The sequence below is a fragment of the Anastrepha obliqua genome, chromosome 4 (assembly GCF_027943255.1).
Source record: "Anastrepha obliqua isolate idAnaObli1 chromosome 4, idAnaObli1_1.0, whole genome shotgun sequence".
NCBI classification, from domain to species: Eukaryota; Metazoa; Arthropoda; class Insecta; order Diptera; family Tephritidae; genus Anastrepha; species Anastrepha obliqua.
The window spans coordinates 37,002,080-37,028,457 of NC_072895.1; the positions used below are offsets into that span (position 1 = coordinate 37,002,080).

Consider the following 26,378-nt stretch of genomic DNA (forward strand, 5'->3'; position numbering starts at 1 on the left):
TATGAACTGTTAAAATCAAGCGAAACCATCACTGGCGATCGGTATCGACTTCAATTGATGAGATTGAGCCGAGCACAGCGCGAGAAGCGGCCGCAATACGCGGAGAGGCATGAAAAAGTGAGAGGCTTCACGTTGCCAAACCCGTTAAAACCTACCTTGAAGCACTGAAATGGGAAATCCTACCCCACACGCCATATTCTCTAGATATTGCGCCGTTCGATTATCACCTGCTCCGATCGATGGCACATGGTCTAGCTGACCAGCAGTTCCATTCATATGAAGACATCAAGAAATGGCTTGATCCGTGGATAGCCTCAAAAGATGAACAATTTTACTGCGACGGTATACGAGATCTACCAGAATGATGGGAAAAAGTAGTAGCCAGCGATGGGCAATAGTTTTAATGATTCACTTGTATCCATTTTTTCAGAATAAAGTTGTATTTTCATAAAAAAAAAACAGCGAGAACTTAGTTGCGCACCTAATAATTTTGGCATAGTCACATGATCATTAAAATGAGCACCCCTCACAGTCGTACGGAAAATGTAGTTTTTTAAATTAATAATAACATATACTCAATTTTCAATTGGATGCGGTTTTTATTTCATGGATTAGTATAACAAATAAAAATAATAACTCAAAGATCTTTTATAATACAAACTAGTGACAATAGGAGCAAAAAAGAAGTATTGATGTGGTCATTAAAACATATACGAAATAAAAATAGTTACGACACAAATGATTTCTTTTTTTTATCGAAGAAAACTTTATTAAGAATACCTTCTGATATATCGAAGCATGATCTAAAACCACTGTATCCATCATGACTGCGCTTAGAATTTCTTTTTCTATCAATTCTGTTTTTGTTTTAGTGAATATTTCCAAATTTAGCGGGTACAGGACATCTTCCAATAAAATGTTTCACACTTTCTTCTTCGTTCAGATTGCAGAGGCTACACAATTTTGACGCGTTTCTGAATGTATTGGCATATTTTTGAATGTTTCCGTGGCGTTTTGCTTCTTTAAATCACCCAAAAGGTTTTCAATGGGGATTAGGTCGGGTGGCTGGTTTTTTTTTGTTAAAACCATTCACGTACTAACAATGAGGGCGATTTCGGAACGTTATCTTGCATAAAAACCCACCGAAGCGGCATATTCTCCTCAGCAAATGGGGGCATCACTTCTTGAACTACATCCTCGTAAATAAAGTTGTCCATTTTATTGGTTATGAGGTGCATAGGTCGTACTCCATACCATAAGAAGCATCCCAGAATTATTATGTTTCCGTCAACGTGATTGACTTTTGTTTTTGTTTTTTTTGTGAACCGCTGTGAGAACTCTTGTCCTTTGAGACCTCTAAAATTTCGCCCAGCATCATTTTCAAGTTAATTAATTTTTGTATCATCGCTCCAAAGTATGTTATACAATTTTTCCATATCCTTTGGTCCACACCATTACTTGTGCTGTGGAGCAAAGCTTTTCCACTCGTCCTTCAATTGGCTTGTTTCAACAGAGGCACTTTATGAGCTCTTCTATCTGGTAGGTTCCTGTCGTACAATCGAAGCCGTACTGTTATCACTAATACTACATTATCGCTTTCAGGCGCAATGTCATTCGATGACTGAAAAAAATCCCTCTCGGCGATAGCCACAATTAAATTGCCAGTAGTGCAAGTCGTTTTCTTTCTACCACCAAGTCGTTTTGGATTTTTTGGGCTTAAGAGCACTTAGGTTAGGTTAGGTTGAGTGGCTGTTATCCGACACACTTAGGACAGAATAGTCCCATTGTGATACCACTGAAGCTCTTCCTGTGCACTCCTGAGTCTTCTCTGAATCAATCTGTGGATTTAAAAATGCTGTTAATTTCGGCAGCCCTATTTGTGAGATCTCTTCAATGCTGTCAAGAAAGCGAATCCGGGCGTGGAATGTCGTTTTCTGTATAGAACGATGCATGTACATAGAAAGTGATCCACGGTTTCCTCTTCTTCATTATCGTGACAGCTTCGACAAAAGTCCAATTAGACAATGCCCTGTTAGTAAGCCTATCGTATTTCTCATATCCTGTCCCCAAGAACGACTCAGGATTCAAGAACGATTTTGTGCGGCCGTGGTCACTTTGGCCAAGTTTACCTGCTTATTTGACAAAAAGGTGATAGCTTCCAACGAGCATTAGCAGCTTTGATAGAGTGTCTATCTATAAATAATTTGCTGAGTGAATGTTTAGTATTGTACCTTTCCTTGCAAGCTCATATGCTTTGCAAGTACCTTGTACATTTCTGTGGTCTGGCACCCAGATCAGATCAAAATATTCTGATACTTCGCAAATTTTGGGACCGTACAAGTTGGTTGGTTGGTTTAGTAGGTTTAAGTGGTGATTCGTCCAGAATCCAACTAGCGGCTTCGCACCATTTTTTTGCCACATCCTCGCTATCAACCTGTTTAACGGTTATTTACAGCATGACTATATCCAGTCTGTGCGGTTTGAGAACCTTATGGGGTTCTTGACGTTTAAGCCAGACAGTTGTTCGAGACTCTCGAACAGCGGTTTGCCCATGGTTAACATTCTGCCCTTCCATAGGGCAGGGCATTCATAGTGGAAACCGTCCAAGTAACTCAGCGATAAATTTGTGCAATTTTTTGTTCGAAGATTTTTAATTCGCTACTTGCGTAACATTCAATATTTTCCATTTAATTATTTAAAATGAAAAAATTATCCGCAAAGTACTTATTTTAGTGGCCACACAAAATTACACTTTATGAAAATAACCGGATCTGTGCAACCAATAACGCAATTTAATTTAACGGGTCTTTTAAATTCACATAGAAGCAGTGATGCCATTTTAAAAGAAAGCGAAAGTGCAGTAACAGCTTTAAATTTTTTCGAGCAGCACAAGTAAATCGATAGATAAAGGCAGCGCACCTATTTTAATGACCATATGTGTGTGTATAAGTATAAATTAAGTTTTTTATTGTATAATAATGACCTTACTTTTGGAAATACAGTAAAGTTTATAAATAAAAAATATAATTTTAAATACATTTTTTATTATCTCTTTTAAACTTTTCAAGGGATGGCATTAGTTCTATCAAGTTTTTTACCTGATTTCTTGCTGCGATGTTTTAATATGTCGCTTTATAACTCTAATTTAATACCCTAAGTATTTTGACACTGGGAAAACTAACTAATGACATCCAAAAGTCTATTTTGAGCTATCCACTTGTAACAGTTTTACTTAAATATGATCCAAAAATAAGACCAAAGTGAGTATTTTTATTCTCATGCGAATAACTTTTTCACCTATTGGAGGATTTTTTTCATTAAAAACATAATTTTTTTCTTTGTACGTTAGGAAAGGGTAAGACAAGTTTACGAAAATCATTATTTGGCAATATCTCAAATACTGCATAATAGAAAAAAACATTTAATGGATTTTTTAGCTCAGTCATGGCTGAAATTTTGGAAGGAGCTTTGGCTGTACTCAGTCGATGGACTGTCAGTTGCGGTCTTAAAGTCAACTCTGCAAAATTGAATTGACTCACCAGCAAATACAAACCTTCTTTTTTTATACTTCTTAGATTAAACAACCAGTGTCTTACACTCGCATCGGAAGTCAAGATAATACTTGACCTCAAACTCCATTGGAAGCTGTACATCAAACATCGAGTTAAGAAGGCCAGTATAGTTTTCTACTCTTGTAAATCTATGTTCGGTAAAAAATGGAGTATCAAGTCATTTGTCATACTCAGGATGTACAACTTAGTGGTTCTACCAATTTCAACATATGGCTGCCTAGTTTGGTTTTATTAAATTAGAGAGAGTGCACAGGTCTGCATGTATTAGCATCACTGGGGCGTGTAGAACATGCGCCACTGCCGCCCGTAACGTCCATTGCTGCTCAGAGCGCTATTGGATTGAAGGAAGTTCCATGGAGGCTATCTCTTGTAAGACATAGGAGCATTTTGACGCAAATTTCTTCTTCCTTCCCTGTAATTCGTAAAGATCTCTGCATCGGCTATCTTTCCAAGCAGGCTGGATTTGACGGAGGGGAGAGTCTGCACGGACATAGATACCTGTGTTTTCACCCTCGGACCTAAGATGGGATCTAGTGTTGGAGTGGGGGTTTTCTCTAAAACATCCAATGCTTCTGCCTCTTTTAAACTGCCGAAAACTAGTAGTGTTTCCAAGTAGAGCCCTTCGCGATCCTTCAGGCGTGCAAATGCTTCGTGATCGCTGTTGGGAGGGAGACATAAATATCTTTGCCGATAGTCAAGCAGCTATCAAGGCCCTGTCATCGCTATGTTGCAGCTCTCTTTTGGTCAACTGCTGTAAGGGGTAGATCAAATGTCTCGAACGTGCAGGAAACACTTCTCTTATCTGGGATCTATGACATAGGAACATAGAGTGAACCGAAATTGCCAATGAGTTTGCCAGTAAGAGATCGACAGAAGCGGTTTTAGTTGCTCCTATCTCAGACATCGGTGCCCCCTTGATCTTTGGTAAAGGGAAACTGCTCAACTGCATTTCTTAAAAATGCGCAAGACAGATGGAGTTGTATCTTTTTGTGTTATCTCAGAAAAGGGTTGGCCTCAGTACAACAGAAGCAAGACGCTTTAAGTGTTGCGGATCCCCCGCCATTCAATTTCCAAACTCATGGCGGTGTTCAACGGTCACTCGGTTATCGGAACTCAACTAACTTCCGTACAATCCCCATTGCAGAAGCCGTGGGCATCCTGCAGAGGAGGAGAGAGTTTAACACTTTCTTTGCAAATGTTCGGCTCTGGCGACTAGGCGCTTGAGGTTCTTTAGTGTGCCCTTTGGGGCCTGAGGCAGTTCTCCAGCCTAGATCCATTTTTTCTACTTCACTACACCAGGAAGCACTGGATGACTGTAGATTGTTTTTCTTCCTCTAATTTTTTTAATTTTGCATAGCGGGTGGTCTACATTATGATATCAAAGCGGCACTCTAGTGCTACTTGTAGTGCGTCCGTAGTTCTCTTACCACCTAACCTACCTATCTGAGCCCAGCCATCGATTTCAAGAGAAAAATGATCAAAATCACATACAATTTGTAACCAAACACATGAATGTTTGCGTGATATTGTAAAATAAACTATGCAAATTAAAATGCATAAAATATGGATATTTTTTCTTTAAGTTTTGGCATTCTCAAAAGTGAACCAGTTTGCAATATCGAGCGTGCACTGTACTTGCTTCTTTTATGGCGTCACTGGCTGACAAATAACATACGAAACGCTCGCTGTGCAATCTTCTATTCTTTCATTCTTTTATGGCAAGTAAATGGGCACATGCATGTATGTGTGCAAAGGTGTGCCTGCAAGCCGATCAGTGGCAATAAAGCTATGCAGCCAAGAACAGCTGATTGGTGCGCTTACGGCCTTATTGACTAATTGCAAGCTAAGTGCTCGGCAGTAGACGCATTAAGTTTTTATCCCATTCATAAAATAATTTAATTTTCCGTAATTTTTTTTCTGTTTTAGGGCACTCTTCAGCCGTTGGGCCAGATTAACTTGGAAGTTGAATCGCACATTGAACTAGAAAATTGCAACAACAATGTCAGTGCTGCAAAACACGAGCACAGCAACGAACCAAGAGAGTTAGCTACGATGCGGCTGTGTGACGAAATGCGGCCGACGAATGGTCGATCACAACAAACTGAAGAGTATAACAATAAAATTAATAACAACAATAATCATGACGACGAAGATGATGATGGATCGAGAGAGAAAAACCAATTAAAACAACAACACAATCCGCATATGCAGTTGGAGTGCACCACCACCAGTTCACAAGCAACTGCAATGGCAAGAGCGATAACTACAGCAATCGCAGGGGTTACGGATAAAAGCATAAAAGGAGTGGAAAGAGCAGAAACAATATCACACGAGGGAGAGGAGGTCAGTCAACTTGTTTCCTGCATTGGCCGCAGCCAAAACCCCTTTTCCACTTCGCATTTACGCACCAGTGGCGTAAACCATCAAAATAGTAATAACAATAACAATAACAATAATGATGACAGTCTTCTCAGACCAATACCAATGCGTGGTGGTGGCTCGAACAATGAAAGGCGAATGAATACTGCAGCAATAAATACGCTAACCAACTTGTTTGCGGCGGCTTGGAGCGACAAAGCGACAACAGCTGAGAGAGCACCCGGCAGCCACTGGGAAAGCGACTACGCTGAGCAACGCACCTTGCCACCGGTGGTTGGTGCAGTGACGATCATTCAGTCCGCGACGTGCTCATTCGACGGTCGTGTAAGTGCGCGTCAACCGCGTTCTTCGTTAGTTGCCTTACCCTCGTATTCGCATTTGTGGAAAAAGACTTTAGGCGGTGTGCGTACAAAAGTCAAACGGGTGACACGGCCAAGTTCCGAAAACCTTCACGTTTCAATCGCCGCTCCGCTGGACACGCTAACACCCAACAAATGTTTGGGCGAACTCGAGCGCTTGTATGCCGAATTTCGGGCGAGTGAAAGTGCGCTAGTAGCAGCTCGTAGCGATGCTGGCGAAGGCAACAAAAGTAGCCACCGTCGCCGAAATAGTCATCATAGCTGCGGTCAAAGTGATAGTGGAGGCAGTGGCTCCAATTGCGATTATGATTGTGAACTTTTGAATGCAAATAAGTGCGTCACCGCCAAAATCACTGACTCGGCGAGCAATATGCGTCTCAACATACCCGCTGCGGCAAGCACGCCGCTTACCTCCGCACCGTCGGAGTTACAAGTGCACACAATCAAAGTTTTGCCCGCGAGCAGTACGAGCAGCGTCTTTGTAACCAGCCTCGACTGTGCGGCCACAGGTTGTCTGACAAGTAATGGTCGGGCGCAGAGCGGCAGTGTTAGCAGTGACGATCGCTGCAGCAATCTGCTGCACGAAACAAAAAATAGTAACGGTGATTGCTCCAATAATGTGGAGAATCAAGAAATCAACAATGACGATGTTGTTGGTGCCATTGGAAATGACAGCAGGAGCAATAATGCAATGGTCGCGGTGCTGGCCTCGTCGACCGTTCGGAGTCAGCCGAGCCTGACGATACACGTGAATTCGGATAACAGTGATCAAAACAATAACAACAACTGCACTAACAACAAAAATAATGAAAGTTACAATAATAGAAGAAATAATTGCAGTGATAATGATTGCGTCGCCGTAGATGCCGCGACGCCGAATGTGAATGTAGGCAATCAACAGAAAAATATCGTTAAAAGCAATGGCGTCAGTATAGTCAATTGTAATTATTCCAGTGTTTACACAATCAGCAACAGCAACGACAACAACAACAGTGAGTCTATGTTGAGTACAAATATGGCAATCACAACAACAACAACACCAGTGAGCAGTGTCAGTGTTAACAAAAGTGTCAGTGAAGTGAGTCCATTACCTAATGTATTCTGTGTCGTCAAAAAGAACGGAAGCAGCAACAGTGTTGCTGTCGATGGTAGTGCTGCCAAAAATGGTTCTAACGGCAATGGGTTTAATACAGTTAATGTTGCCGATAGTGTCAATATTATAAGTTTAAGTGCTCAATCGCCGAGTACGCAAGTGCGTGCCCAGCAAGCTTCCAACACCTCCTCGTCCGTGCCTCTTACAAGATCGGCACTGTCAACGCAGACAGACGTCGAATCTCGACCAGCGATAAGTGCTATGTGCGTTGCCGCGCCCCAACAACCGCGTAGGTTCACGTCAACAGAGTGCCAAACCGACGAAATCTCGTCCGTGCAACTGCGAACCGATCGGGCTCCAGTCTCACCGATTTCTAACCGTGCACAAAGACGACGGGACAGACGTGAAAGACGACAACTACTGCAGCATCTATCTGCGTCGTACCCGCATCCGCACCAATTGCACATGGCTTCTCCATTGCGTCGGCCACAAGACCGTCATTCGATGCCCCCTGGGCCAGTGCCTATTGCTGTGCATTTGCCAGCCAATCTACAACATTCAGCGGGATCTGCGACAACCACCATACCAGGGGCAATGTCTGCTTTGTTGCGTCCCATGCTTCCCGATCTAATACATAGGCATTTTCCACCGCCATACAGTGCGCTGCCCTTGAGTGGTTGTGCGACAACGGCGGTAACATCATCACCCCCTCCCCCAATGATAGGACCTGCACCGCCGCCGGGCACAACTCTTCTTACGCCAGTGATATCAACGGTTCCTATGCCAGGTGGTGCACCAACAGTCGTCAGCGATGGACGCTTCACTTTACCACTGCCAATAATTAGAAGGTAAGTGCCCACTCTAAGAGCTGACGCTAAACTACATTAAATGTTGGTTAATTAAGAGTTCATTTAAGAGTTACTCTACACAAACTTTAATATTTTGAAGTATTGCATGTAAGAGCTTAGTTTCATACTAACGAATAGGCAGGGCAACGGTTCATGGTTAAGCGCATGGCCAATTTTCTCGAAAAGTTGCTCAATTGTACGTTTCCTCACTTGTAAGGAATATCAAAAACGTGTACGCAAATTACAACCCGAAAAAAAAACTAGAAACGCGTAAATGGCTCCAGAAAGATATTAAGTAGCCAATTACTTAGGTGAATATAAATTCAATTTGGGAAAAATCGAGCATATTTCAAATGTGTCAGTAAGGTTTTTAATGCTCAGTTGATGTGAGCATAAATAAGTGCTCAGTATTATTGCTGAACAAACTTTGTTTGCAAATTTAAAAAAATAAAAAAAAAATTAAAATTTGAAAAATTTTAAAATTTGAATTTTTTTTTATTCAATAATGCAAAAAGTTGAAAAAAAAAAATGTAAAAACAATGCACTTGTTCCTTTAATTCTTTTGTAAACTTAAATGAATCGGTCTGGAAAAACGGCTTGATGGATCGATTTAAAAATTTACAGGGTTATTAGTGGAATATTAGACTCTAAAAATCACTGGAAACATGAGTCCCCGCATTAATATTTGTAAGCGAGCGATAGATTTTCTGAAATACCGTAAAAAGGCGTTTTTGTGTTCACTTCAAACCAACGTTAAGAGCAAAAAAAAATTTTTTTTTCTCAAAAAATTAAATTAGGACCTTATAGGAAATTTATTTTACTTTCCAAAACCATTGTCGCATTTATTGTGAAGTTATTAGTTGCTGAGACATCAATGATCAAATATAAAATGGTATTTTTTCGTAAAATGCGGATATCTCAGAGAGAAATAATCGTAGCGAGAATTCAAAAAAAGCAAATTGAAGCTACATAAGCAAGCTAATTGACTGTGTGGCTAGTGTTAGTCGGAAAAATTTTGCCAAGCCCGTGCAATCAAAAAAATGTCAACAATTTTTGTGTCGTCCTTTAGCTGACGATTACAAAATAACCGTTAAATAAAAAAATTGTTTGCTCAAAGTTCTTAAAACTAGAAGTTTAAAGCTTCAAATTGCTGTTTGTCGGAACTCCGTGCGACCATTTTTCATCGAGATACAGTTTTTCAAAAATCCCTAAGAATTTTGTTGTATGTAAGTACAGCAACAGCATTTTACGTCCACTCAATTTACTCCAACATTAGGAAAGTCACATATAATCTCGACTTGTGTTTACCCTTTCCTTACAAATGAATGCCGTCTCTGGAGTTATTTCATAAGAGAAATGTTGCAGCGCTCTGTATAATAAGTATAGACTCAACATTTTTCATACTACCTACGAAATATTCAATTTATGGAGTGATATTTGATTCTCCATAAAAATATATCAACACTGTCACTGCGAATGTTGCAAGTTTGTTCAATAAGTTTTGCGGTTCGATAAGCAAAACGTAATTTTATGGTGTATTTTATATGCACTTTATTAATCAGTATAGTCTCTCTGAACATTAATACACTTGTTCCAAAGAGATTCCAACTTATGAACTCCATCGCTGAAGTGAGAATCTGCAAAGGGCTGCAAAATACGCTTCCACAGCTGTTATGACCTCATTACTTGATGAAAAACACTTTCCACGCATGCATTTTTTTAGGTCTGGAGATAGATGGAAGTCGCTAGTGGCCAAATCTGGTAAATACGGTGGATGCTCCAACAATGCGAACTTTAATTCAGGAATTTTAGCCATTGCCAAAATGCTCTTGTGACGCTTTGCAGTACTCTGAGATAAAAAAAATTTTTTTTTTTCAAAATGGGTCCTTTTTAACGAATTTTTTCCGTCAGCTGGTCTAAAAGGTTACAATAATATTCATAATTCATTATTTTACAAGTTTGCAAGTAATCCACAATCAAAATTCCTTGCGCATCGCATAAAAGAAAACTAATAACACTATAACTTATCACCTTCTTGACCGATTTTTGAACACGAACTAGTTTCGGAGCCGAAGAAACCAATTCACACCACGCTTCCGCCTCTTGTTTTGATTTAGGACCATAGTGATAGACTCAAGTCTCATCCACAGTGAAATCCAGTTAATCCTTTCAAAATCGCTCTAAATGTTGCTGAGAAAGTCGCATTCGAATATGTTTTTGTTCCATTGTGGCACCCATTGTGCACACAGCTCTCTGAAACCCAATACTACACTGCCCAATGAGATGCCTAGGACTTCTACTAAATTTCTTTCAGTCGCTCGACGATTTTCCAATACCTGTGTTTTTCTACGATTTCTGGTGTTATTGCTGTTTTTGCACGCCCTGGTCGTGGATTGTCGTCATGGATTGTGCGACCACATTTAAATTCAGCAAATCATCTTCCTACAGTACTAATGGATGGCGAAAAGTCCTTATGCACTTTCAACTTTCGTTTATAAATTTCCTTTGCTTTTAAACCTTCCAAAAATAAAAGTTCAATCACTGCGCGATACTTGATTTTTTCTATTGTAGAAAATACTGTGACACGACGATGCTAAATTGCAATAAATTGAAATGAAACTTCACGTACGTTCATACGAAGAGTTTACCAATATACCAAAAAAACCCAAAATTTAGCCTAGCAGCAACGCCCTTTGTTATCGAACCACAAAACGTATTGAACAACCTAGTATATCAAAGATTTCTAAATTATGCAATACCGAACTTTTAGGAAAATTGCTTACAATGCATTTTAATGTAGCCTCTACAAAGGCATGGTAAGCGTGACTACTTTCGCCGTACTTTGGAATCGATTAAGCGCAATTCAATTCCTTTCAGCAGTTTTTTGCAAGCATTTGTGAAGGGAACGGCAGCAAGCGTATTTTAAATAAAACAAATTAATATTGCCTCTTGCCGACCAATCATATTTTTTATAGCCACTTCTATAAATGCAAAAAATTCTGTATGCACTTTTTCATAGATACCGCAAAAGGCTTGGAGTATTTAGACTTAATAACTCAAAAAACCGGTCCAGCACAATATAAGTCACCTTCATCGACTACTACAGATTACTTGGATGTTTTTAGGTCTTCAATTATTTGTCGTTTGGCCTTGCTACTAAGTGTGACCGCTATTTGCGTGGCTTTTGTACGACCGCATTTTAACGCATTAGCAATTCTTGAAATGCGACAGCCCTCCACTCCACCAATAGACTCTGCAGCGACTACATTAGGACAAAAGTCAAATTGTGAATTATTCAACACCACTTTTTGCAGTAAGCTAAGCAAAGCAGAACCCTCTATATCTAGTCTAGTTTCTGAGTCATTGCAAAGTTGAATCTTAGTTCATAGTGACGCATATCTACCCGAGTATTAAATATAAAAATTTGAGAAATTGTTAGGACTTACCTTTCCTTCGCACACCACAAATTATATATTATATATATATATATATACCTTTCCTTCGTGGGGACGGATGTGAATCCGAAAACTTTTTTATTAGATCATTAAAATAACTAAATTAATTTACGACGTTGAGAATTTTCTTCCATTTGAAACACATCGGAAGTCCTTTATATGGAAGAAACTGCTTACCCGTGCAAAAAAAAAAATCAAATATCAACGCGAATTTTGGGCGACTTCAAACTTACACTTTTTTATACTAGAACTGAAAGAGTTATAAAACTGCAGAATTCTGATTTCAAGGTTAAAAGTTGTGATGGAAATTTTTGAAATAGTAGCATAAACATTACCCCCCATATATATACGGGGAATGCTGCTGAAGTGACAGTGGACTTAGAGCCGACTGTCGTGAGATCGATTTGGGTTACATGATATGGTGTTCAAAACTTAACCGTGTTCGAGATATTTGATTTTGAAGATTATTTTGCAAAAACAAAAATGATTTTTGCTCGTGCGCTCACTTTCTTTAAATTTTAGTTCTAGGGTCCGATATTTTTCTTTTATCTTTATCTTTAATAAAAATCAATCCGAGGCTTTGTGCATGTTTTCATTGGGGGATTTTTAAGTGGTGGGTCCCAAACCCAGCGCACAACCAGCTATCATGGAATGCTTCGCCTTCTCAAATTAGCTCGCTCTCCAACGGGTGTTCGGAAGTTACCCAGAGAATACTTGGGCTAATCGCGGGAGTTGTGAGCTGCTTCAACCATGTGCATAAGAATCGTCCTGGCCACTCCCAAGTGAATGGCGATCAGTAACTTTTCCCACTTGCGTGTACTTCTACATATGGAACCATCCTCCTTTAACATCGATAACAATGACAGACTTGAAATCTAACGTAGAATATCTCTTGCCAACAAGTGCTACTTTGGACTAAGTAGGCAATTGAGTAGTAAAGTCCTCTCTCGACGAACAAAACTAACACTCTACAAGACTCTCATCATGCCCGTCCTAACGTATGGCGCAGAAGATTTTTTGACCCTTGCACGTTGGCAACGGCGAATATCGCAGGCGATGGAACGATGAGCTGTATGAGCTTTACGACGACATAGACACAGCGCAGCGAATAAAAGTCCAGCGGCTACGCTGGCTGGGTCATGTCGTCCGAATGGATACAAACACTCCGGCTCTGAAAGTATTCGATGCGGTACCAGCTGGTGGTAGCAGGAAGAGGAAGGCCTCCTCTGCGTTGGAAAGATCAGGTGGAGAAGGACTTCGCTTCACTTGGTGTGCCCAAATGGCGCCGGTTAGCATGAGAAAGAAACGACTGGTGCGCTTTGTTAAAATCGGCCAAAATCGCGTAAGCGGTTATCGCACCAATTAAGAAGAAGAATAAAAATCAATAATAAAATGTGAACCAAGTCCTGTTTGTTAAAGGTGACTGCTTGAAAAGTTATGAGTTTACGACTTTTCACTTTTCCTGCTTCACATCATGAAACAAATTTTGATGGAAACTATTCGGCGAATTACTTAGCCGGCCGGCTTCCCACCCTTTTGGTCACAGTCCGCAGTAGCCTAATAATAATAATAATTCTGAGAATTATTTTAAAACTTTTACGTCTTTTTAGCTGTCCAAAAAGGTATAATATTTTAAGAGTAATTTAATTTAATAGACTCAGCAGGAAGTCCAACATAACGAGATATTTAAACGATCGAAAAAAGTTGGGTGAAAACTTGTTTACTGTGGAGAGACTCTCTATGTGTGCATTTGGTTTTGGCTTGAATATTATTGAGATGGGACAAAACCACGCCCACGCCGTCGCCACGTATATATATGTATATTCCCGTAGTTCCTAGGTGAAACGAAGTGTATCAATAAACAGCTTAAAATTCGATTTACTTAAACTAAGAATTTGATTCGTCGTCAAGTGCGACCAAGTTGTAGGGCTTCTGCTTCCACTAATCTCCTCCACGTATTAGATAGCCTACTACATCTCCGACTGCCTTACGGGTTCCAGTCTAAGGCTGCTTTTGATGGTGATGGAATCAGGTCAGAAAAGGCGCACAGTTTTGCGAAGACTTTCTATGTGTTAAGACTAAATTTCCTTTGCCCATCTGATGAAGCTATAACTGTCATTGTGAGAGTGTTTGAAGACGAGATTGTTTGAATCCAAATGTCAATAGTCAGCACAAATTAAATTTTTCTAAAATGTGATTATTTCCCTACTAAACCTAAGCGATAGGAGATTTCGATGAAGATATGTTTCGTGCTTGTTTCTCATTGCATAAAAAAATTCTTAGCAACATTTATCGAAATAAAAACAATAATGCTAATTATAGACCAATTGCCAAATTATCCACGATTTCAAAATTATTTGAATTAATAGTGAAAGAAAAAAATTATTTCGCAGTTAATCGTTATATTTCAGCAGACCAACACGGCTTCGTGAAAGGTAGATCTACTGTTTCAAATCTTGCTGTATTCTCTGATGCTGTTTACACAGACTTTTCAAAAGCATTTGATAAGGTTAATCACAGTCTTTTAATTTCCAAATTGAGTGCTATAGGATTCCATTCCACTCTTTTAAAATGGATTAAATCCTATCTCTCCTCTCGGAAATATGTTGTTAATGTTGATGGATCGTTATCAATTTCTTTTATTGCGTCCTCTGGTGTACCTCAGGGAAGTATACTAGGTCCCCTACTATTTATACCTTTTGTTAATGACATTTCTAGTTGTTTTAATAACGCAAATTTTCTCTTGTATGCCGATGATTTAAAGATATACTCGGGTATTGCAAGTACAGTGGACTCTTTAAACCTTCAATCTGATTTAGATAACGTTGTTGCTTGGTGTAAAAGAAATAAGTTAGATTTAAATATAAGCAAGTGTTTTTATATGTCTTATTTTAAATTTTGTTCTCTTATACCCACTTCCTACCAGATTTGTGGTTCTAGTTTATGCAATCGAAGTGAAATTACTGATCTTGGTGTGGTATTTGATTCTAAATTCTCTTTTCAAAAACATTTAAATCACACCATTTCAAAATCTTATTCCGTACTTGCGTTTATTCGACGTTTTAGTTCGGACTTTGTTGATCCATACATGTACTTTAAAGTTGTTATATACGTCTCTAGTGCGTTCGAAGTTCGAATACGCCGTCTTTACTTGGATACCATATTATGCTTGTGATATTAGTAGGCTTGAACGGGTCCAGAAAGCTTTTGTGCGTTATGCTTTGCGTTCTTTAAATTTCACTGATCCAATTCCATCTTATAAATGTCGGTGCTTCCTCATAAATCTAAAATCATTAGATATTAGAAGGACTATTCTCTCCATTACTTTCCTTTTCGATTTGATAAATGGGGTTGTTGACTCCCTATCGCTACTCCAGAAAATCAATTTCAATATTCCTCAGCGAAGTTTACGGCCAAAGAATCAAATTGGTTCTAAATGAATTGTTGAACTAAATTCTTAGTATTATCTAAGAATCTTCCTCTGTAAATTATAAGAAATGTTACGTTTTTCTTTCACTCATTACAATTGAAACTAGTTAATTAATATAAGTATAATTTTACTTTGATTAAGTTATTTAGCATTAATCTGTTTTAATAGTCTGTAGGAAATACCGTATTTTTTAGACTATTAATTAATTAATTAAATAAATAAATAAATAAATATATCTTATTGCGATACTGGTTTCCACGAGATCAGATTTTTCCTGCAGGGTATGATATCGCATACATATGTATGCACGCGGATACGCGTATGAGCAGTAAATGCAGTGAACTTCATACGATGCCATCCATGCTCATCCGCAACGGATGTTATTTGTTTTTGTTTTTTTCTTGTGCCATCTTAACAAATACTTACGCGCACTTTCACTTTCATCTCTGCGAAATATTAACAAAACCCTCGCACTATGTCTTTTTATGGTATTCAGTGAGATTAAGTTGGAGCTAAAGAAAAAACACAAATCTTTGAAGCATCTTCGACGCCATCAATAATTTTATAAGACATTTGTCAGAAACTTGCACCACAAGAATTTATTGGTTTGTCCAAATGGACTGTAGAACAAGAAATCTGCTGATATAATCCAGATAATAACTTTTGACAACAGATTACGTTTATGCGCCAATTCGGCAATTCATGCGTGAATATATACAAATATGAAACTTCTGGTACAAATAAACACATGTAAATATTTATACATACATATTATATAAGTGCATCGTAAGTCGACTCAATTTAATACCCTGTATTATCACTCAACTTAACTTAGTCTGACGTAATTTTACTTAGTACACCTGGTCCCAGTCACAGCTGTTCTTATTCATAAGCTGCGTAAATCGTGATTTCTTTGGAAGATGCATTGAATACCAAACGCTGCAACTGTCCTCTTCAAGCTGCCACTAAATTAATTATTTTCAAAAGTTTTTTCAGATTTTCTATTAGCATAAATGCCTTTATTTCGATACTTTCTTCATTTGATAACGACTTCTATCCGGTAAAAGATATTTTTGACGTTTTGTTGACTTAACAATAACCGAAAGTCATCACTGATGTCCAACTTCACATGTATCTTCTTGCATATGAATGTAGGTACATACTAATACATACATACGTGAATACAAAAAGCAGCATCCACTTAAGGTACAAACATTTTTATGGCCAATGTGTGTATGTATGTGTGAATTTGTATGTACTGATACACATAATTATACAAATATGAATGTATTTGTGTTTGTAGATACGTTTCGACTCAAAATAATAAATGCAAATCAGATAAAAACGTATATTTTCCAGCCTATTGCCGTTCAATAGTTGATGACTCACCACCTCAAAGTTAAAGAAAGAGAAACACAAAGCTCGAGATTTCTCCAATGGAATACGAAATAACCACCTGAACAAAAATCTGTAATTATTAAAAGTATTAAATCCATAGCAAATATTTTAAGTTCAATCGAATTTTTTTATATGGAAAAAAAGCTTAGCACCGTTAATAAAAAAAATGGCAAAAATTAACGGTATTTTGTAGTCACTCAAAACTTGCAATTAAAACTACCATTTGCACTAAAATTAAATGGGCCACAGAACTGCTAATTCAGAAAAATTCTAAAAATCCTGCTTGAAAAGTTCAAAATTTTGGTGAAGTTTTGAAAGTTTTTTAAAAATTTTGTACAAAGTTAAAAACTTTGTTAAAAAATGCAAGAGGTCGCTCTCGCTTATCCAACAACACCACACATTGTTGGGCCTCCGGCCATTATGGAGTGGAGGGAAATGAAAGAGCGGTTGAGTGTGCAAGGAAAGGATCTGAGCTTGATATTCAGCGGGTGCTAGAGGGCATAAGCATTCCTCTAAACGAATTGTACACTGCGATTGACTTGAACGCAACCGCGTAAAGCAATAAAAGGTGGTCTCCGACTACTAAGTGCAGTGTCTCCAAAGCGCTCTGACCAAAACTGACTCTCAAAGGACCAAATATCTGTTTGGATTCAACAGATCAACTACCAGCGTCCTTACGGATATTATAAATGGTCACTGCACTAGTGGCACCCTAGCCAGTAGGATGGGTGTACCTCACAATGGTTTCTGAAGAGTGAGTTGTGGAGATGAAGAAGAAATTGAGTCGGTACAACAACTCTTCTGTGAATGTCCTGCACTTCAAAGAAGCCGTGTCAAATATCTTGGCGATTATTTCTTTGAAGACTTGGGAAATTTGCACAATGTCCCACTGAAAGAACTAGTTACCTTTTTAAAAATAGGTATCTTAGTGGTTTAAGGAACTTTGTTAGGGGATGGAAATCAAATGCAGGTATCACAATGGGCCTTAGAGTCACGCAGTGTCTTGTTTTAGAAAAAGCAAGCTAACCTTGCCTTAATTTAGACAAGCAACCTGGCTAATCTAACCCAACATAAACTTTACGTTATATGGTTTTTGTTGTTTGGAATTTTTTTTGATTTTTATATAAGTCTTGACACGTGGATTTTTATAGTTTTTTTTTAGGTACTGAGGGATACTTTATTAAAAAACTAATAAACACTAAATACACCACAAAAAGTCAAAACTGGTCAAAATGTTGATGTGCTCACTCACTCAATCACTCAATTCATTCTTTAGAAATATGTGCATGTTTTCGTACATGTGTGGCTCACTCTTGCCAGTTTCTTCATTTTAAAATATACGAGCGGCTTTGGTAATCAACTAAAGCCATGAAATTTCTCTGTTGAATAAGCTTTTCTTTGGATGCTGTGTGGTTTGTTGGGTGTTTTGTTTGTTGTCGATGAGGTTTACTCTAACGGATGGAGCAATTCAATGATCGCAGCGACTCCAGCAAATGCATCCGCTTCTCTCGCAAATAACAAACTGACAAACCGATAAACCACAAAGCCACAAGCAAACGACATTCGAGTCGATATACGAATCGTTGAAAATTAGCAATGAGTGGAGTTTAATGCGCTGAAATCCAGCTAAGCAGAATGGATGGATGTGTGTATGTATGAGATGCGTTTGTGCATATATACCTACGTGCATACATACATATGTGCCATTTTTATTTATAATAAAATTTGATATGAGTTGCATAAATCCGACAGTCAGTGCTACCGTTGTGCAACTACATTTACAATCAAACAGAGGCACTCCCTCGGAACCCAACTTTTTATAAATTTCCTCTATTTAACTCTTTTTCAAAATTTATGCGACTTTCGCCGGTTTTTATATTTTTGCAACTTTCTTTAGTATATGTATGTGTGTACAAGTTTTGAAGTTTTTCTAAAAAAATAAGTGTTATTCCCTAGGCAAACAAAACAGCGGCATGACAAATCTAAACACAGTGCAATCAGCCTAAAAACATTTATTCATTTTAAAACTAGCTTTTTGTAAGGTGAAGTCTAAAATAAACAAGACTGATCTAAAATAGAAATGACAGGAGTTTTGTTCTGATAACTTCGAGTTTATTTATTAAAACTAGTCTCCTCTGGCATCGATACATTGTTTTGCGCGATCTAAAAGCTTTCCGAAAGAGTTTTTCATGTCATTGACCGGAGTGCCCTTTTGGATGGCCTCTACGGAGGCAAAACGTTATCCTTTCATGGCCAAACGCAATTTTTCGAATAGGTGGAAGTCACATGGAGCCATATCAGGCAACTACGGTGAGTGATTGATGGTTAAAATGCGATTTCTAGTCAAAAAGGCAATCACAAGAGTGGATCGATGAGACGGCGCCAAATGCGATTTTTTGGGTGGTGGCTTATCTGGGGCCTCCCATTCGGCACTTTGCCGCTAAGTTTCAGGTTCATGTTGAAAAAACCACGTTTAATCACCAGTTACAATGTTGTAAAGGAAGTTCTCGTATTTTCTCGTCTCTTTAATGAGGTCTTTCGAATGTTGAATTCTAAGCAATTGTTGGTCCTCAGTGCACAGACCTTTTATAAGCCCAAATGTCCGATTTCATGAACTTCAACGATGATTTCGGTTCATTTTTGAAAAATTTACGAACAATTTCGATGGAGTTTTCGGTGATTACTGATTTTGTATGTTCATTCTCATTTATGTTCTCACATGTAACTTCCAACGCACTAACTCATTAAAAAGGTGGGCTCACCACCGTTATCAATCACTGCTTAAAGGCATCGCGGAATTGATCCAACTAGTTGATTAAACTCTTTCCACGTTATTTGGTTCCATTCCTCCATCAATTATCGATTTTGCGTTTACTATACTTGGTCGAATTTTTTTCTTTAAGGCTCCCAAACTTGCTCTATCGGATTTAAATGCGGACTCTGCGACGCTGTACGCTGGGTGCGTGTCTGAGTAAGATCTATTCTTTGACAATTAGTGCAGTATGTTTAGGGTCATTACCTTGTTGGGGAACCCAACCTTGCCCAAGACGCAAGCATTCGACTGAAGGCCACAAATGTTGTTCCAACATCTTTATATATATTTATATCGATCTATAGTACCTTCAAAAAAGGTCGCCTTTCCAATGCCAGATGCAGCAATAGCTTCCCAAAACATTACATTACCACCGCCGTAAGTATACAATTTTTCAATTCACGACCATCACTTCCAAATATACTGCACTTTGATTCATCAGTAAATAAAACTTTGAATCTTGTCAATATGTGCCCGTGTAAACTCCACCCGAAAGCGATGGTTTTTTTATGAAAACAGAGGCTTTTCACGTGGTGTCCTTCTGAAATATCCGGTATTAATAAGATATTTCTTAATAGTTCTTGGATGATTTTAAGGTAGTGATCTAAAAGCTTAAGAGTACGATTTTTTAATAGGATACCGTTTTTTTTTTTGTTATTTGTAGCAGCATAAACATTCCCATACATATACGGGAAATGCTGCGGAAATGACAGTCCTTGGCCGGATATAACATCGGGTCGTTCCGCTTACGTAGAACTGACTATCGTGGGACCGACGTAGCAAAATACTAACAGTGATTGCTGCACTTGCAACAGTGATTGCTGCAAATCAACTTCCAACGCTTTGTATGTACGCTACTACTACTGCATCAGAACTATCGATATCGATAACTATGCTTTAACAACTGCGAATGGCAAACTGTGGGAAAGTTGGGGAAATTTCCTTTGAAAAAGAAAAAATATATAAGTTCCCGAAGTTCATAAAGCAGTGACAGCATCTCCGGCTCTTATTTCTTTAGAAATGCGGAAGAAGCTGCCGTTACGTGCTATGCTGACCGAATTTTTGTTTCCAAAAATTAATCTGCTAAACAACTCCGACATTTGGTTCCAAAAAGGCCACGCAACTGGCCATACAGTGCGCTTAACAATCGATTTATTGCAATATTCAAGCCAGCATTGACATCATACAACAATTTTGAAAAAAGTAGTAAACTTGGGCTGATCGAAAGGACCATGTAACTCGTAGCCACGGCGGACTTATGCCGGATGTCATATTTAAAAAATAAGTGCAATGAAATTATCTACCACATTATAATAAAATATAATCATATTTTTTAATTCATTTCAAAGATGTTTCTGTTCCCAAACTCCTAAAAAGCATGACCGCATCGCTTTCAGTATATTTAAAGTCTCGACAGTGGGAGCCGAACCGTGATATAGTCAATTATAAATATTGATATTCATACGGTACGGTGCATTGGATAGGGATAGTTTACTGGGGCGGCAGTTTACTGAGTTAATCTAGAATCGGCTGGCATGGGAATGATTTATATATTCATATTCGTGATCGCTGATCCTGATCGCAATTTGTGAGCCTCAAAGTTCAGCAATTAAATGCTTTTGTTTTCGGCATAGTAAATTTGCTTCATTGCTTTATTGCAGCAGGTCTGCTAAGTGCGTTTCCGAAAATACTTCGTATGACCACTGCTGCTCTCTCTCAAAATCCGTAACATTCCTTAAACGGATTACTCATTTTCTATGTGTAACAACTCTAGTAAACAGAAAGCAACTAACTTAGAGCCGATGACAATAAATATAAAATGAATCGTTCTTCCTAACCATATGGCACTATTTGTAAAAATTATTTATAACAACGAATAATTTATTAAGTCTGGTCTTCTACCACATCTTACACTAAGTCTGTATCTTATCGTATATATTTTTTCCATTAATTTGTAAATAAAACCTTCCCAATTTGAAAAGAATGTGTAAAACTGATTTTGAGCGATTTATACGAGGGGTGCCTTTTATATGTCGGGATTTGGCAACCCTAGTGTTGGAATCTGGCAACTGACAGCTGTATCGCAAAGTTTGACATTTTTTGGCTTTTACGTACTCAGAACTTTTTGAAATACCAGCGCTATTTGTATTGTTTACAGTAACTTAAAATATTCATCTCGGACCAAAAATGGAATTAAATCGTGAACATTTTCGTGCGACTATTTTTTACAACTTTCGACGTGGATTAACTCAACAACATTGCATGGATGAACTTAATTCATTTTTTGGCGATGAAGCTCCATCAAGGACCAGTGTTTATCGATGGTATGGTGAATTCAATCGTGGTCGTAGTTCACTCCAAGACGAATTTCGTGAAGGTCGTCCAAAATCAGTTGTTGTTCCGAAAACCATTGATGCTGTGCGCGAACTGATATTGCAAGATCGTCGTGTGACCTATCGTGAGATTGAGACAATCTTAGGCATTCGTGGGACCAACATACATTCAATATTGCATAAACATTTGACTGTCAAAAAAATTTGTTCGCGTTGGATCCCACACAATTTGTCAATCGCTCACCAAAAGGCTCGTGTCGATTAGTCGAAGGAAATGCTCAAAAAATACGATCGCGGGGCTTCGAAACACGTCTATGACATCGTGACAGGTGATGAATCAGGGATTTGCGCGTATGAGCTCGAAAGTAAACAGCAGTCGACTGTATGGGTGTTTCAAGATGAGACAAATCCAACAAAAGTTGTTCGCGCACGAAGCACTTCCAACCAAATGGTCACCTGTTTTTTCGGAAAAACTGGACATGTCGCAACCGTGCCACTAGAACAACGCAGAACAGTAAATTCTGAGTGGTACACAACCATTTGTTTGCCAGTTGTCTTCCAAGAAATTAGGAAACCCAATCGCCAAAGACGGATCACTCTTCACCAGGACAATGCGAGCTCTCACACATTGGCTCAAAAAACTGCATTTTTGAGCACCCAAAACATCGAATTAATGGGTCATCAGCCGTATAGTCCTGACTTGGCATCGAATGACTTCTTTTTATTCCCGTACGTAAAAAACAAACTGAGAGGTCAACGTTTTTCGACATCTGAAGAAGCGGTTTCGGCATTCAGAATGCATGTTTTGGAGGTACCTCATTCAGAGTGGCAAAAGTGCTTCGACAATTGGTTCAAATGCATGAAAAAGTGTATAGATCTTCATGGAGAATATTTTGAAAAACAATAAAGTGATTTTCGATGATTAAAATTTGTTTTTGTTCTCTAATCCCGACATATAAAAGGCACCCCTCGTAATACACCAAACTAATTAAGATTGGCATTTGAGCCCGAAAGCTGGGAATGCTGTGCGAGTGGTCGACTGAAACGCTGTGCAGCAGATATATGGGAGGAGGTTAAATTCTGGGTAAGATAGCATATCGGTTGCCACAGGCTTACGAAATAGTTTGCGCTCTGCCTGCATTAATTTATTACGGAAAAACAATTAGGTGGAAATTATAGAGATTTTCAAATGTATTGGTATTTGTGATTAATATGAATATTTCGAAATGCGCAATGCTTTTTCCACCAACCTCTCAATGTGCGTCTGTCCCAATGAAAACTTAAAAATTGCGTTGAGCCTTCTAATAACAACTTATCAACGTTTGTAACCTGAAAAGAAAGAAGCTGCGAAGGAGAATACAAATTAGAAATCAACTTAAATAAGAAAAAGCTTATGCTGATATTTGTACATACATACATACATACATACATACATACATACATACGTAGGTACGTATATTTAAATACACACAACAAACTGGTGAACTGGTCGAACAACTTTCCAGATTTGATTTTGCCGTCATTTTTTCCTTTTTCTTTCCCAACTATTTTCTTTCAACAATTGTATGTTTGTTTTTTCTTGTATTTCAGTATTTTAGTATTTGCGACTCGAGATGAAAATACTAATAATACAATAAACCGCATCAAAGTGAAGTGTGAGCTACTCGTTGCTTTGCCGAAATTCGCTCGTAAAAGGCCAAAAGTTGATGGAGCCAATGATGCGGCCAATGCTTTTGAAGCTGAGCGGATTTGCTTGCAGTCATTTTTACCACAATTGCCATCATTCTCTTCTTGTTACTCTCATAAGCAAACAAGCAAAGCCTAAATTATCTATGGGTGAGCCACTATGACTCGTGTCCAACATTCTCCTAGTATGGGTACAGAAGTATATATGCACATACATACATACATATGTACATACATACAGAAAACATGTAGTATGTGCATATGTATGTGTCTTTGTATGTCTCCATTTGACCACTTAATTCTCTGCAGTAGTAAGTAGTACAACCTCATAAAGCGAGTGGTTTTATAATATTCTTTTTTTAGATTGACTTTGAACTGCTGAAAAATGGATGGTTAGTTATGACTGCGTCATTTAACTAGCAGTCGAAGCCATGTTTGTTTCATACCAACTTAAAAGTAATTCATTGTCGTAATTTTTCCAAAGATATTTTACTTGAGAGCCGCCAAACCCAGACGCCACCGGCAAAATGCTAAATAAGGAAGGCTTTCATATCGCATATTGCGCTTGATCCTGGCCAAATTTCTACATGATTTTGTGTGCCCATAATTATGAAAGTGGTCTAAGTCATTAATTTCTTGTTTCGAAATATTTAGTGAACTGCATTTGAATAAATTAAAAAATATTTTTACACTATGCGTCGTTTTTATTTAGAATTATCCATATCAAAATTATTGTTACTTTAATGTTACGAATGTTTGGCCTGAACCAGCTACATATTAAGTGTTTTTAAGTAGTTATATCCTCCATATGCACTAAAAGACATGATGCTGCTTCCTTCGCACCTCTTGAGGGTGTCGTTTCATCCCATACATACATCTTGACATTGTCGTTATGGAAACCCAAGTAGTAGACATGTACTTATATAGTTTTGGAATACAACAAAAATTTGTAGACGTACATATTTCGCTTATAATAGGGCAACGAAACCGAAAGTTTATGATAAGGAAGTGCGTTTTGCAAATCAAATGGGCAACCATAGTATTTCTTGGAATTTTCTTTAGATTTTTTCTGGTCATTCAGCATTTTGTAAATGTACAGCATGACTTTCTCTTAGACTTAATATCTCTTCCTCATTATTACTTGCTCCGATTTTTCGCTTCAGTAAATCGCCAATAATTATCATAGTTCCGAAGAGCCCAACCGAATTATATCCTTGGGTAAACACGAATGAATTGTCGTTTCTGTTATTATTTTATTTTCATTTATCGGCTCATTATGTAATTCAGAAAAGTATTCAAGTATTCAAGAGGGTCATGCGTTATCTTTCAGTTATGTTTATATAATTTCTTTAAATTTTTTACTTAGACTACTTTAATTAACACTAAATAAAAACTTACACTGATTAAATTTAGTTTAAAATAATGTGGCGTGAAATAACTGACAGATTCATCCTTCTCTTATATTAACTTATGCCGCACATGTATGTACATACGCACCGGTGTGAAAATAAAAGTACCCAAAATAACTGAGCAGAAATCATGGGTACCAAATATGGAGCAGCAAGTTTTTCGACGGGGAAATGAAGAAAGCACGGGCCACTGTCAGACATACCACCAGTTGTCGGAGCGGTGCACACTGTTCAGTCCAGTAGATAATCGGGTGCCTATCGTTAGCTTCGGTAGGAATTATGATGTTTTGATCTCAGATAGAGATGAATGATTGAGTCCAGAGAACCTCTAAACGGGATATCAGCACACTTTCTACACCGACGGATCCAAAACCAGTGACGGTAGCAGATATGGATGGTACTTAGACGAAGACACTAAGTACTCCTATGCCACAGAACAGATGGCCACGGTATTCCTTACGGAAGTCTATACCATCTTGAATATGGCGTACTGGCTAATTGAGAAAAAGGGGTGGGGTAGCAGTATTGGAATTTGTAGTGACAGCCGAGCTGCACTGAAAGCCCTTGCTAACCCACGCTGCTCTGCGAAGTTAGTCGGTGAATGTAAGACAAAACTGAACAGTGTTGCAAAACACAACAAAGTTAGTCTTATTTGGGTGCATGGACATTGTGGTATTGCAGGGAGCAAGCTAGCTGATAAATTGGCTAATGAAGGCTCTGCGAGTATGCCACTAGGCCCTGAACCCCTTCTAGATGTCAATTTCGCATCGATTCAACTATGGATTGACGACTTCATGTGAGGTCTACCCATAGACGACGTTGGTGTGGGTTGAACTTGTGTAGAGTAGCCAAGTGCTTTGTGAAAGAACCAAACAGGATCATAGCGACCTTTCTCCTAAAACTCAGCAGAAAGTACCTGAGAGTACTGGTGGGTGTAATCACAGGGCACAACCTCTGTAGTCAGCATATGGCTGACATGGGGGTCGTAGACAGCCCGATATGCCAATCCTGTCTTGAGGATGACGACACTGCAGAGCATTTTCTCTGTAGCTCTCCGGCGTTTTCCAGAATCAGACTTAGGATATTGGGTTGTGATATACTGAGTATGGATAAAGTTCATACTCTTCCTCTTCCGGATCTCTTAAAATTCATCAATGAATCCAAGATATTTGTGGAAGAGTGACCTCAAACTAATTTATCCGTCTTACCACCCAATTTTTATCTTTCCTATCTCTATTCTTTCTACTGAAATCTATCAGGGTGTAGTACAATAGTCTCCTGACTGAGTTGGACTTGTCCAACCCTCCACAAATCTAATCTAATCTAATCTAAGGTTTTCGACCTCAAATTAAATAGACATCTTTTAGAGACAAGCCATTTCGGTGGCTTCTTTGGCAAGATAATGAGCCAAATCACTCCTCAATGTTAGTAAGTGAATATCTTTTACAAAATAATATTAAAGTTTGGTCACGTCTCGGCAGGCCTTGGCAAAGTTCAGAGTGGATGCCTGCCTTGTAAAATCTTCTTATAAAACCAACCTGCGATTCGCAGACGGACACCACAAATTGGAGGAGAAGCTCGGCCAAACACTAACAGAGAATGAC

General features: G+C 38.5%; 1 protein-coding gene across 1 annotated transcript in view; it reads left to right on the plus strand.

Annotated features, from left to right (window-relative positions):
* Window positions 1–26,378, plus strand: part of LOC129245300 (uncharacterized) — a 106,877-nt gene that overhangs the window by 30,462 nt on the left and 50,037 nt on the right. The window contains exon 3 of the mRNA XM_054883382.1: window positions 5,499–8,251. Within this exon, the coding sequence (XP_054739357.1) occupies window positions 5,499–8,251 (2,753 nt within the window). The remainder of the gene's footprint in view (window positions 1–5,498; window positions 8,252–26,378) is intronic.